The sequence below is a fragment of the Corvus moneduloides genome, chromosome 5 (genome assembly GCF_009650955.1).
Source record: "Corvus moneduloides isolate bCorMon1 chromosome 5, bCorMon1.pri, whole genome shotgun sequence".
In the NCBI taxonomy this organism is placed as follows: domain Eukaryota; kingdom Metazoa; phylum Chordata; class Aves; order Passeriformes; family Corvidae; genus Corvus; species Corvus moneduloides.
The window spans coordinates 9,499,356-9,513,296 of NC_045480.1; the positions used below are offsets into that span (position 1 = coordinate 9,499,356).

A 13,941-nucleotide genomic window follows, 5' to 3' on the forward strand; every position below is an offset into this window, starting at 1 on the left:
CTCCTTTTCTCAGTCTCATGTAAGAAAATGCTCTCTCAGGCAGTGTGGTACTACCGTGGGACAGGCTCCATGGGGTCAGAGGCTGTGTCTGCCCAGACTTCCCTGTTACAGCACACTCCAGAGCCTTGCTGCTTTGGAGACTGGAAATGACTGATTACAGGTGGGGGTGGTATATGTCTGTAAATCACCAGTTCCAGGAATTGCTCCTGAAAACTTCACTGGCTTCTTTTCACAAGAGCTATATTCTAAGTATTATGATATACTTCAAACAGATTCTTACCTGCTCTAAGTCAGTACAAAATCATTAATCTGGAGCTCATTCCCTTTAACTGAGATCTAATCCTCTCTGACATTAGAAGTCAAATGCCTGGCATCAATGGTATGAAAATCATCAGGATATTCTTATCTTTCACTAGAACTGAAAGCCATCTAAATAGTAAATGATTTTGACAAGAACAGTATGATTTTAGCAAAGTTAGAATGATAAGTGAAACACTCAATTTGCATGGAAGAGGTTTTATTAAAAAATCATAACTTAAATTTGGCACAGTGAAAAGAAATGAATTTATCAGTTATGGTATAGAAACAATATAATTGCAAGGTGCTGTGAGTGGACCTTTAAATCCCCAGGCATCTGCATTAAACTTAGGGTTATATGATCCTATCATCTGCATTTGGCAGTTAATGCTGCTCCTGAAATTTCCAGGTTTTTTTGTGACCTCGACTTTGTCTGGAATTTGGCCAAATACTCCCTCATTCCTAAACTACCTGGAAGACAATATCTTGTGATCTCTTGCTTAGATCTTAAAGTTTGAGGAATATTTTTATACAGAAGATTTCCCTTTGTCTTCCTCTATGAAGATAGTTCTCCATAATGATAATGTTAAATTTAGAATGCTTGAGAATAATACACAAAATCCAAGTATCAGAAAAAGAGAAATACTGGTAACAGAAATCAGGAGATCAGCCAAAACAGTGCCTGATTGTAGTCACCTTTGGAAAAATGCAAATGGGGGCAGTTAGCCTTCTAAGCAGTCATTTGGCTGTGAGTCTGTAACACAGCAGATCTCTGGTTTGAGGACAAAAGATGACCTGCATCTTCCCATCTCTAAACCAGCTGGAACATATTAACAGGATCAGATGCACAAGAAAATTCTCTGAGAGCTGTGCAGAATGCTTAGCAAGGGAGGAGGAGATTTCCAAAAGGTGTGATTGTGGTATTCCAGCCTGGAAATTCACCTGTGTGACTACTCCCCTAAGCAGTAGTTTCCTTTCCCTGCTGAAGTTAGATAGGACATTTGACAGATTAGATTTGGGAAAATGTGATAACATTCCTGATGTGTTTTATACAAGACAAAGCAATCTGCAGAGCTGTCCACGGAGGTTTTCATCACTTCAGTACAAGAATATATGAAGAGAAATTTTACTTGTGAAGGCCCTCTGCACCTTAGACGGTGCTCTGCACAGCTAAGTGTGTTCAGGTAGTTGTTACTCAAAAAGAAAATATGAGAAGGAGACCAGTGCAAAAGTGTTACAAACTTCATTGAAACCTCATTATAAAGCTCCACTGAATACATGCAGATCTTGAGTCTACTTAAAAACTTGTGGGATACATTTATACACAAGCTGTTTTGGTGAATCTCGCCTGTTATTTTTGCTGAACAGCTTGCTTCATAAAAGCTTTTTCTTAAAAAAAAAGAGGAAAAAAATTACATTAAAATATTTTTTTTCTGTGTAATGCTACTCTTGAAATCATCTTCCTGTTTGGTGAAGATGAGCCAAGATCTTTTCTACCCTGACAGGAAAAGTGAAACCATCTTCACAGTATCATCCCTTAGTAATTCTATATTCTTTTGAACTGGTATTTTAGACAAGATGTTCTCTATTACTGCCCTGCCTCTAGTAGTAATTTATTTGATGCTACAGAGAGATTGCTCCTGAAAAGGACATTAATAGAAAAATACGTCTATAATGTGGATGTGTTCTTGTTCACAGACAAGCTTATGTCTTGTGAAGCCTGAGAGCAAACATTGACCTTATTTTTGCTGTGTTCCTATAAGACAACTTGCACGCGCAGTTGCTTTGTGTTTTGACTCAGTGACACCATAATTCCAAGACTTAATGGCATTTCTTATATTTAGCTCTAGAAGGGCTTAGCATCCAAATAAAGAGAGCAGTACTTGCACCTTCCTCGGCAGGAGTTTCCAGCTCTTTAATCTCTTGTACCCTGTTAATGCAGGCTGTGTCTTTAGACTGTGGAAAGCGTTTCAAGCTAGTTCAGGTCAATGTATATGAGACCTTCCACCCCAATCAAAGTTGTTCCTTTACATGACATTTAATAGGAGGAGGTATTCTCAATGCTAGGACAGCTGGATGACTCATGCTCTGTCAATGCCATGTATTTGTGGTAATTTGTCATTAGTAGGCATTTTAGCAACTTGTAGCTCTTTTAAAGCAACTTGAAAGGAGAATCACAGATCTTCTTCAAAGGGCATAGAATAGTAGATTAAAGAGATCAAGAGAACAATTCAGTACACTCATGTTAAGGTAAACGTTCCAGAACAGAGGAGCAGCATTTTGCAGCACAGCCATGCCAGCAGCAGTTAAAATTAAGCCAATGTTCAGCTTCAGCAGGGAGATTTAAACACAAAGTGTAATTTAGTACCATTAAATGTGAGCTGCAATTTAGTAGGCTGGAGTCATGCTGGGCTAACAGGGCTGAGAAAGCTTTCTGTCTCTCTCTTCTCAGCTGATTTGTTTGGAGTTTGATCTAATTCCACTGAAAAAACGGCAAGCATTACTGATGCGAAATATCCACATTACTCATGTGGGGCTGCGCTGTAGCTGAAACACCAAACATTGCACTACTTAGGATTTTAACTTATTTTTCTTAAATAGAAAGCTTTAAGCCTCAAGAAGACCCTGCAGTGATTTGATTGAAAGTGCTTTTTTTGTCTTTTTCATTTGCATTTCCCCCATTCTCCGTATCAAAAAGTTCTTGATTCCGATGATTATACATGGAAATTTCTTTCCCTTGCATAAAAATGTACCAGTCACTATGTGGAACAAACACAAATAAAAGATTTGAAAGACAGCTGTGGGATTTAACCACACCAGTCTCATGGGATTTGTGTGGCTAAACATGCTGGTCAGGCACTTGCATGTACTGTGGCACAACATTTGAGAATGTTTTGGGTAAAACATATTGGATAAGATGGTATTTTTTAAAAGATGGATAAGAAGATATATGGAAATAAGGAATTATATGTGAAATGGAAGCCCCTACTCAGGTCTGCTTTTGTGCCTTGAAAGTTTATCTTTTTTTCCCTTGGCTCTCAGTTTGATTAAAAGCAGTTCTCTGTCTCTGAAAATGTTGCCCCTCTTTATATCATTATGGGGAGAACCTCAACTAGAGAACCCATGTTGTTAACTGTGGTGCGAATCCTGAAGTCAGCTCCTTCTTCATCCTTCCCTTCTTGCTGCTGTTGACACAGGCAAGCCAGCTTCAAGAAGCTCCTTGTAGTTTGCAGGGTCACACCTAACACAAAACTGGCTTTTGGGAACTCAAGGGTTTAAACTACAGTTGTCTTGGGATAGTGACAAGTGTGTAGTCTAGAGAATAGGCCTGAATCCTGGCAATTGTGATTTCAGAAGTGCCCATGGTCACTCGGGTATTTCTTGAGTATTTAAAGCCCTCAAACCTCAGAGGGTTGTGCAGCCCTTCAGAGGGACCTCAATAGGCTGGAGAGATGGGCAGAAAAGAACCATCTGAAATTCAACAAGGGCAAATGCAGGGTCCTGAACCTGGGGAGGAACAAGCCCATGGACCAGCACAGGCTGGGGCTGACCTGCTGGAAAGCAGCTCTGCAGATAAGGACCTGGAGGTCCTGGTGGACACAAGCTGTCCATGAGCCAGCAGTGTGTCCTTGTGGCCAAGAGGGCCAGCGGAGTCCTGGGGTGCGTTAGGAGGGGCAGTGACAGCCGGTCGAGGGAGGTGATCCTGCCCCTCTGCTGAGCCCTGGTGAGGATCATCTGGAGCACTGTGTCCACTTCTGGGCGCCTCAGGACAAGAGAGACATGGAGATCCTGGAGTGGGTCCAGCAGAGTGTGACAGAAATTATTAAGGGTCTGGAGAGTCTCTCTTCTGAGGAAAAGCTGAGGGAGCTGAGCATGTTCACCTCGAACCGAGAGGGGACCTCATCAATGTCTGTCAGTATCTGCAGGGAGGGTGTCAAGAACATGGACCAGACTCTGCTCAGTGGTGCCAAGCAGTAGAACACGAGGCAATGGGCAGTAACTGATGCACAGGAAGTTCCACCTGAATATGAGGAAGAATTTCTTTACTGTTCTGAGCACTGGGACAGGCTGCCCAGAGAGGGTGTAGAGTCTCCCTCACTGGAGTTATTCACGAACCATCTGGACACAATCCTGTGGCATCTGCTCTGGGTTGACCCTGCTTGGGCAGGGAGGTAGGACTAGATGAGCACTGTGGTCCCTTCCAACGTGACCCATCCTCTGATATGGTGATTCTGTGAAATTGTTTCTTTTATTCTTGTCCTGTAAACTGTGGCCCATGATTGCTCTGTGGCAGGACAGTGAACTGCAACTTCAAATAATCCCTTCCTAGTCTGCTAGAGAATTAAGCTCTAGCCAAGTAAAAATACTGTCTCAGCAGGGTCTTGAAGGCCAGTTCAACTGAAGGAACATCTCCCATTCTGCCCCAGTAGAAGGTCTATATTCTCCTCCTTCACCTTTGGGTTTGCTGGTGTGAGAATTTTTTGTTCTAGAGATGTAGAAAATTATACCAAGTAGTTATTTTTAATGGAGTCTTTTTAAAAACACTGAAAAATGCTACATTAAGACAGATACATATTAGTATTTCACATTTATCTTTGAGGTCTAATGTTTAGTTACTACCTGGTACATCAATAAGTCTCTTTGGTGGATGAATATCCCAGCTGACTACCATTAGGGCCTCAGAGGAGGTTGCAATTTTGAAAACTGCTAAAACCAGAAGATATGTAACTGTCCTATTTTGTGTTTTCTTTTGTTTTTAATTCTTCTGTTAGGTGCAAACAGAAAGAAAAAAGATTCACAAGGGACTTCAGGAAATTCTTGTGAGCAGACCTCTCACAAAGCAAAGCCCAGCAGAAACTTTAATCCTCCTGGTGCGAGAGGGAACCCCGGAACGGAGCTCCCTGTAAACAGGATAATCGATGTGGATGAGGTCAAACTGGAGGACTCTGGCATACGTTCCTGTGACGATTCTGAAGGGAACCTCAGCTTTGAAGGTTACATTTCTGAACTGAGATCTTGCCAAGGGAGGATGAGGACTGGAGTTTACAGGACCTCAGACCTTCCATCTCTGATTGCTGTCAAGAGCGAGAAGAATAAGGCCACTGAGAATCAGTATAAAGCTACTTTTGTTTAAATCTCTGCTTTTAATTAAACTGTCTGGTATTTTTGCTTGGCATCAGCAGCAATGGAGATATGCCTTAGAGACATGTTTCTGCAAGATATAAGTGGTTTTCAGTATCCACTTGCCTTCAAAGAGCCTGCTAGAAACCATGACTTCTGAGTTGGAAGCCCTAGAATGAAAAAATAGTGTTCTAATGAAAGTAATGAGCTATTTGGTTTTGCTTTTTATTCATTTTGGTATTATTTTCCCTGGGATGATTCCACTGAACAGTGCAATTAAAATTATGATTTCCACCCCTACCCTTCTTGTCTTTATTCAAGACAAACTTACTCTAAATTCCCCTGTCCAAACCTTTTATTTGAGATAATTTCAGTTTAATCATCTAATGGTTTTCCCTTGTCTTCAGGATTCCCTGTGTTTTAGTAGACTTTTGAAGTGTAAGTGAAATCAGTTACTGGTGTAAAAGGATTAGGAGTATTTTCTTAATATCTTCCTGTCTGTCTCTTAACATTTGGGAAGAGGTCCAAGTGGATTTCAGTCTTGTCTAATGCAATAAGACCATTGTTATACAAGCAGCAAGAAGCAGAAAAAAAAAACCACCCCAAAACCCCGAAGTGTAAATTTCCTATGCTGAGAATATTAGCTGCTTTCATAGCCAACACTGGTGATGTTTCCATACTAGAAATATATATCTAATGACACAGTGGTGTGATGGTCATTGGGTCCCTCCTCATCACTGCTCTCAGTGCCTTTTAACTTTGGGGAAAGGCAATTGGGTTATTGCTCTTTCAATAAGGGTTCAGTGCCCCTCATTCTTCTTGTTGTTCATTTTAGTTTCAGTTAATTTTCTAGCCTTAGGTAGAGTTTTGAGAAAGAAAAGGTATTTAAGACTGCTGAACATGTTGTTTTTGCCACCTGCTCCTTTTCCTCCGTTACCATTTCTTCAGGGGAGGTTATAAGCCTGGACACGCAAAAGGGTACACGAAGAACTGAGAGGGTTGGACATCTGCTCATCATATTGAGTGGGTATAGAGAGACTTCCGGGGGTTCACTGCTTTGAAATTACTGTGAGACTTAAAAAGTCATGCTGCATTATCTCCTGGACTGCAGGTCCACACAGGCAGTAGGTCTAAAGCATCAAGGTAGACGTTGATTAACTACTCTTTCTCTGCTCCTAAAGTATACCAAGAGTCATGAATTTTCTAAATAGCTGAGAGTACTGGATGCTGTCACTCAGCTTCTTAAACTCAAATGTGTAAGGTGAGAAAGAAAGTAAGTATGATTTTGTAATCATAAATTAAGATTCCTAAAGCTTAATGCTTAAGTATTACATCAAATACTCCAGTGAGATAAAAGGATACAACACCCATCAGCTTCAATACTTTAGGTTTTTCTACTGGTAAGTGATTCTGCTTTTGATATTGAGGAAAATCCTTGTTAACATTAGGCTCAACTTGGTGTGGGCCCAAATGAGGGTATATGCTGTGAAAATAGCTGTACTTTTCAAAACTTTCAAGCTTTAAACTAATTTGAGAATCATGATAAAATCATGGTGGTGTAATGATACTACAGATCTGAGAAACAGAGCAGGCAGAACATAGCAAAATACAGCAGGCAGAATATAGCCCAGTGATGTGAAAATATTTAAATATTTATATATTTTTAAAGAGTTTATTTCTTATTTTTCTTCTTTCCTTTTTTTTGTAGTATTTTGATAGTAGTTGTCCCTTGAGCAGATATTTCTTTGTACAGATAAATGGCCATAATTTTTTCCTATCATCTGGAAAATTAATAGCTTTGTTCTAATCAAAACTAAAATTACAACAGCCAAACTCAAGAGAGGGCTTTTTGACTTGGGATATGCTTTGCACTGTTTTTGTGTCTTGGAAAATAAATTCCTAACATCTGACAGATAAAAACTTGAAATTCAAATGCAATCATTACAGTCTTTATTAATCCCTGATCAATATTTTAGATGAAACAGGGTTGCTTATCTTATATTGTGCAAGGGCACTGAAGTGACTGGGAGTGAGCAATACAGGATTCTTTGTCTGGTAAAAGAGATAGCTGAGGGGAGATGCAATAACAACTGAAAAACCTTGAGTGCCATGGAAAGAGGGATTGACTTTCACACTCCTTTCTAATGCAAAGATTAGGGGCCATCAGATGAAGCTAATAGAAGCCAGGTGTAAATCAAAGAGCTATTTTTCCACCTTCTCCTGTTTTCCATCCCCAACCTGCTGTGCTCAGAAAAACAAGCAAACAAAAGTGCTGTTCATAAATTCTGAGTGCAACGAAGTGGATTTGACTGTATCAAGAGTTCAAAGGGAATTTGACAGCATGGGAGTCAAGCTGTGTGCAGGAAAATGAAGGATGTGAAAGAATGGAGTTTTCTTTAACATAGAGAAAAATCCTGGCATGCTGCCTGGAAATCCTGTAAACAAAGGGACATGGGAAAAAGTGTTCCTCCCCATGTCACACTATCATGCCAGTTAATGGCAGATTGTTTAAAAGAATGACTTCTTAGCTAGAACTAATGGAAATTAATTCCTTAGACTTAGAAATAATTAATAATATTAGCTTTCCTATTCAATATCTGGCAGAATATAAAAGCTAAACCTGCTGGAATCAGGAGTTAATAAAAAGGAATGTGGGCAGCCTGTCTCTGGCTGATGGTTCCCAGTATTTTACTAGGGATGAGGTCTAGTTTTAATTACTGTGTGACTTCAACACTATAACATGGTTTTAAGTTTCCTCCTCATACTGTGATTTACACTATTAATCAAATCTACTTACTATTAAAAATCAGCCTAATTGAAGCCCTGCTTGATAGCTTGATCCTTTATCTTGCCAGGCAGTTCCTAAATGATAATTGAATTCTAGCTGGTTTTATTTCTCTTTTACTTTTCCCAATTTTTCTGTGTTGAAACTCCCCTTGTGCAGAGTTACTCTTGTGTCTTCCTAATCCCTAATAATAAATAAAAGGGGTCATCCCATGCTTTTGGGTGGAAGAGGGAGATCTACTGACCTGTGTCAGTACTTGAAACTGTAACACCCAGTGATACAAAAAAACTCCAACCCCAACACTCAGAAAATCCTGCAGCATTCCAAATCTTATTTAATGTAGCAGTTGCCTTATATTTCACTTGTTGTCATGGTATCTGATTTTCAATTGTAGTTGTTTCAGCCTCACTGGTTCCACAAGTCACAGTTTGTTGTGGTTTAATTTTAAAGGCTTTGTGAAGAATAGAAAATTTGCATACAGGCAAACTTGCAGTGAGTCTTCCCCCATAGGATTACTGTAGTTTTGTGCCTTGTCAACAAGTTTGTGATACAACACACGCAAGATAAATCGCTGCACAGTTTGCTCTGGGGGACTGTGTGACAAAGAGCTAGTGGGTTATGAAGACACATAAACAGTCTTTGCAAAGAGGCTTTGCAGAGCTTTACTGCTCCGTGGGAAGGAGCCAATACCTGGCTGTTTTGTCCTTTCTCATGCCTCTGGAAGTCTTCTGGGGGCTATTTAATGTCCTTCAAAGATGCTGTGTCCTTCTGGCACTACTCTGCCTGCAAGTTTTGGCTTCTTTATGCCTTTGCTGTAGCATGAATTGCTTTATTCCTGCTTCTCTTCTGATGCTGGAATTTAATGTTCTTAACAGAAAACTTCTAGAAGATGTGGCTCAGCTGGCAGCCTGCTTGTCTTGTATCAGAGATAACCAGGACTTATGAGCATATTTTGATTTTTTGGAAGTAGCTTGATTTTCGCCACAAAACTGAAATCCTTGCCAGTAGTTGTTTCTCAGCAGCAGCGTTGCAGCTCATCTCTGCCCTCTCCAACACAGATTCGACAGCAAATACTGAAATACTGTCATTTAAAATGGACTCTCCTAAGGTAGTTGGTAGCTGGGAGACAGGGAGAGTGTGTGGCAGAGTGATGCAAACACCTGGAGGCATCTTTTCACAATTTCTCAAAGATTTTGAAAAGTTTCCAAAGACTGAGTTAGACAAAGGCCTAGTTAGACAACAGCAGGTCCTTATCAAGGGGTGTGAGAAGCCAAAACCTTTGCAGGCCCGAGGCACCTCCCAACTCCCCACCGCAGCTCAGTGACTTGGGTTAAGAAATGACCCTATTTTCTGCATGAACAGGTAGATTTCCAAGCTTTGTGGGATTGTAGCAAACCTGTGTGACAACAATGTTGCTCTGTGGATAGTGTGGGTGTTTACCCTGCAGCAAAAACAAGTGGCACATCCAAGTGCTTCTCTTTGCACTCTTGGAATAGCATCCCAAGCGTAGCATTGTGGGGTGATGAAGAAGCGTGAGATTTGTGACCCCTAATCCTATGCCATTTAAAATACAGGAAAAGATTTCATTGATCTTACTGAAATATTTCCTTTCTGTAGACCAACTGTCACTTTTAGCCAGGTTAGTCTTGTTTTTTTCAGAAAAAAAAATGTGCTGAGAAGTGCTGAATGATCACGTGTCTGCAAATCTTGCCTGCATTACTCAAAATGTTAGCAATCCAAGATGTTGCACATGAACCAACATGCTTTCTGAACTGTTTGTGTGAAAGATAAGAAAATTGTTAATATTTTTTTGTCCCAGTTGATAATTCTGTTGTACAGTCTAAAATGCTGCTGTACAGAATTTGATTTGTATCCTTGTTTTATTTGTGGTTTTGTCTTTAAATATCTATATGGTCACTTTCTAATGTGAAAATGCACATTGGTTTTCTTTCTCATCCCTTATCTCCCCAAAGTATTAAGAAATCCTGTACTGCACAATAATGTTTATAGAATCTTAAGTGTGTCAAACTTATTAAAATATTAATTATGTATGTAGTAAGTAAGTAATTTATACCACTAGAGTTCATAATGTTTCATTGATATTTAATTTCAATGTAGGGAAAAGATGTGAAAAATATTTTTTCAGTTATTCTGGGACCTGCTGCCATTTAGACATTGCAGTTTAAATGGAAGTATGAGACAACATAAAAATCACCTGCATTTTATTAGATTCTGCAAAGATATCTTCTTAAGCCTAGCCTACATAAAGAAATTCCTTTAAATGAGGATTGTAAAGAATTCTTGCCAAATATTTATATACCTTAAAAATAGCTCATCCTCTGGAATTTAATAATAGTAGGGTATTTTTTTAGCCTTTAATTATTTCCTTTTGCTCTATTCTAGCAACACAAAGGGATTGCAAGCCTGAATAGCCAAATGTTTTCCAGGTACAGTGTAATCCTCCTCTCGCTTCTTGTCTGTATAGTCTTGGTGTGTTGTCTAGCTCTGTGTGGTGGTCTGAGGGGACCAGTGCATCAGAACTGCTCTGCCCTTGCTGCTAGCACAACTAAAATATACAGATGTTCTATCTACAAAAGAAAGAAAACAGAAAGAAAGGAAGGAAGGAAAGGAAGGAAAGGAAGGAAAAAAGAAAGAAAAGGAAGGAAGAAAGGAAGAAAAGGAGGTGACAGGGGTTCAGTGCCTGTGTAAACTAAGCTGTATCAGTGCCACAATGGTCCTTCAATGGTTCCCTTCTCATCCACATCCCTCTCTGTTCTTTGAACAATCTGTGACAGAACAAGAGGAATACAGAAATTTAAGTACCAATAGTGGAAAATAATGACTGATCGGAGTGGGATGAAACCTAAGTTTTCCAAGTCCATGCCAGCACTTTATTGCTGTTTGTGATAATCTCATCCCAGTTTCCAGTGATAAATGTGAATCCCACCCCTGCAGGTACACAGAGCTGCAAGGCCACTGGAGCATTTCCATAGGTGCCCATAGCCTGCAGCAAGTATCAGGGTGGGCGCTGTAAGGGCACTCACCCACCTTCCTGGAGAAGGTCCTGGAGTCCAAGTTTGGGAAATGTGTTCTTAAATACTTCGTGTCTGCCTTGCCAGGGGACACCAACCTGTTCCTCATTTGTATTTTTTGCCTGCAAAGATCTGCTTACAATCTCAAAATAGTCTAGAACTCAGTTATTGTGCAGATTCACACCTCAATTCCAGAGCAGACTGACAAAAAATGAAAGGCCAGCTAGAAATTCATCTGAGTAAAGCTAATCCCTCTTGGAGTGGTGTGTTCTTAGGTCAGGGCACAAAAATGAAACTAATGCTTCTCCCCATTCCTGAAAGAGGTAACTGGAGTCTTTCTTAATGATTTGCATCTTTTCTGGAAAGATGAAACCATATGATGAGGAGAAATTTAATTACTATTACTTTACTATTCTCCCTCATTTATAGACTTGCACATCCATCCTTTTCAGTTGCTATTTGCCATTATTTACCAGTATACCAACAGCATGAACTCCCTCACCACCAACAGCTACATAACCTCAACCTCTTCCATGATTTTAAAATTTCCAGAGTCAGTGCTATGGCCAGGATGAAGCAATGCCTGGCTGAGATCAGCCCTCTGTATGCAGAGCAGTTAGCTGAAACTTGTTTGCAAGCAGGAGATAATCCGTGGTGGTGGGAGCGTATCTCTAATCTTGCCCTTGCTCATTTGAGTGTTGACTAAAGTTTGTGTTAGAAAATCCAGGGTAACACATGCTGCAACCTCATTCTGCTGTGAGATTGTGAAGGGAGGCAGATGTTCATCTCCTGTGGGAAGGTGCTGGAGGGTGAAGCTCTGCTGGTCTTGCACCACCTCCATCTCCTGGAAAAAGCTGGTTCTCCCATTGCATCTTGCCTGTTTTTTTATGCTCTTGTGAGAAAGAGGTATGAGATTCTGCTGCCATTCATTGCAATGACATCAGCTTGTACCTACTCTGTGATGTCACAAGATGTAATTTTGCTTGCTAGACACTTTAGTCAACAGGATTTGGCCTCCTGTTTGTGAAAGAAAGTCCAGTTTAGTTCAAAATACAATTAGCAGAGCTGATCTGAAGGTCATGATTTTTCTTTTAGGAGAAACCAATTTGGATCTTGCCTCACTTTAGGTATCTACTCCAAAACTGCCTTTGTGTCCTAAACATGGATGTTACTTTATGTATTTTTTAGGGATGTAATTAATACTGTTCGTGGATATAAAGAATTGTTTGTTTAATACCATCCATGAATATAAAGAATGATTTGTTTCATCCTTCTGTTGAAACATACTTTTGGATGGATGACTCATACATTAAATTTAACACTTCTATGTTTTTGAGGTCTCCACTGCTTAATCTGTGAGCCTTGATACCTACCTCAGATGTAAACACATATGCAGGAGGCCCCTGAAGCTAGGTGGGGTGACTCTCATCTGCCAGTTCCTCCTGATCTGTGAACAATGTAAGTCAATGACAGCTCAGATTATTTCAGCAGCAATTACACAGAGCAGCAATTACATTTCTGCAGCAATTACAAGGAGTGGCACTGGAGGTACAGGAAAATGAGGGGGGAAGAAGAGAGAGAAGGAAATACAGCAGGGATATTGACCGTGTTGTGAAATCTTTAGCCTAAGCCTGTTCTTGAGGCTGTGAGTGGTACACTGTCACTTCTGAAGTCAGGATTTGTGCAGTGGGGAGAGGACTGCTCACCAGAAGGGAACCCAGGTTCTTCCTGGGACATGTCTGCCTGCCTAGCCTTTAGGAGTGCAGGAAAAATGGTCCTGGAGTTTTGCCAGGGACAGAATCCCTATTGATATGGTGGACAAAAATGTGCAGCAGTCCCCAGCAGGATGAGACCATGGACAGGAAAGAGCAGAGGGAGATAACAGAGGCATCAGTAGTGGTGCTTTTGTATGCAGTGAGAGGGCAGCCCTGCTAAGAGACACTGTGTCCCTGCTTCCAGGAGGCAGCCTTATCTCTCTGCCTACCTGATCCATCACCAGCTCTCCCAAATGCAGCCCAAGGCATGGGACTGAGGTCCAAGGGTCCTTTTCCTGCATAGGAACAAGACCTTGACAGCAGGGAGTCTGAAGGGTGAAGCTTGAGGAGTCTCTTACAGATTTGCCATTAGATTTGGGATGCAAAAACTCCAGGGAAAGCCTAGGCAAACACTGTGCTAGGTCAACAGACTGACAAATCCAGGGTGAGTATCCTCACGATGATATGGCAAAATGCAGAGTCCAAGCAGCCCTGCTGGCCCTGGGCAGCTGCCTCAGTGACCCTGAGGGATGGGAGCACTCCCTGCACAGGGCACAGGTTTAGCAGAGGGCACCTCTTTGTCTGGCTTGCCCTGGTCACCATAGCCAAAAGGCTGATCAGCTGATGTCTGCTGGCTCTTCAGCCCTTGGCATAGGACTTACTTGCAGAGCAGAAAAACCATCTGGTTTCCATATATGTATACATATACACACACACACAAGAGAAACATACAGAAAATGTAGATATATACATATATATACAGCTTTCCATACAGGAGATTATTAGGCCTGCAATCAGAATAATTGGAGCATTATTTGTGAACTCTGCTTTCCATCCTACCATAGGAAATCACTCCAAAGTCAAGGCAGGCTGTGGGGCTGGCATCCCTCCCATGAGGTTGTCCCTTCCTCATTAGTGCTCTTTCCCCTTCGAAAGGGAAGGCTTCAGCTGC

At 40.9% G+C, this 13,941-nt stretch overlaps 1 protein-coding gene across 5 annotated transcripts in view; it reads left to right on the forward strand.

The window, feature by feature from the left end:
- Positions 1 to 10,254, forward strand: part of RGS12 (regulator of G protein signaling 12) — a 90,770-nt gene extending 80,516 nt beyond the window's left edge. For all 5 annotated transcript variants that reach the window (XM_032108014.1, XM_032108006.1, XM_032108013.1 and 2 more), the window contains one exon: positions 5,070 to 10,254. In XM_032108014.1, the coding sequence (XP_031963905.1) occupies positions 5,070 to 5,431 (362 nt within the window). In that variant the 3' untranslated portion in view covers positions 5,432 to 10,254. The remainder of the gene's footprint in view (positions 1 to 5,069) is intronic.
- The last annotated feature ends 3,687 nt before the right edge of the window (positions 10,255 to 13,941 follow it).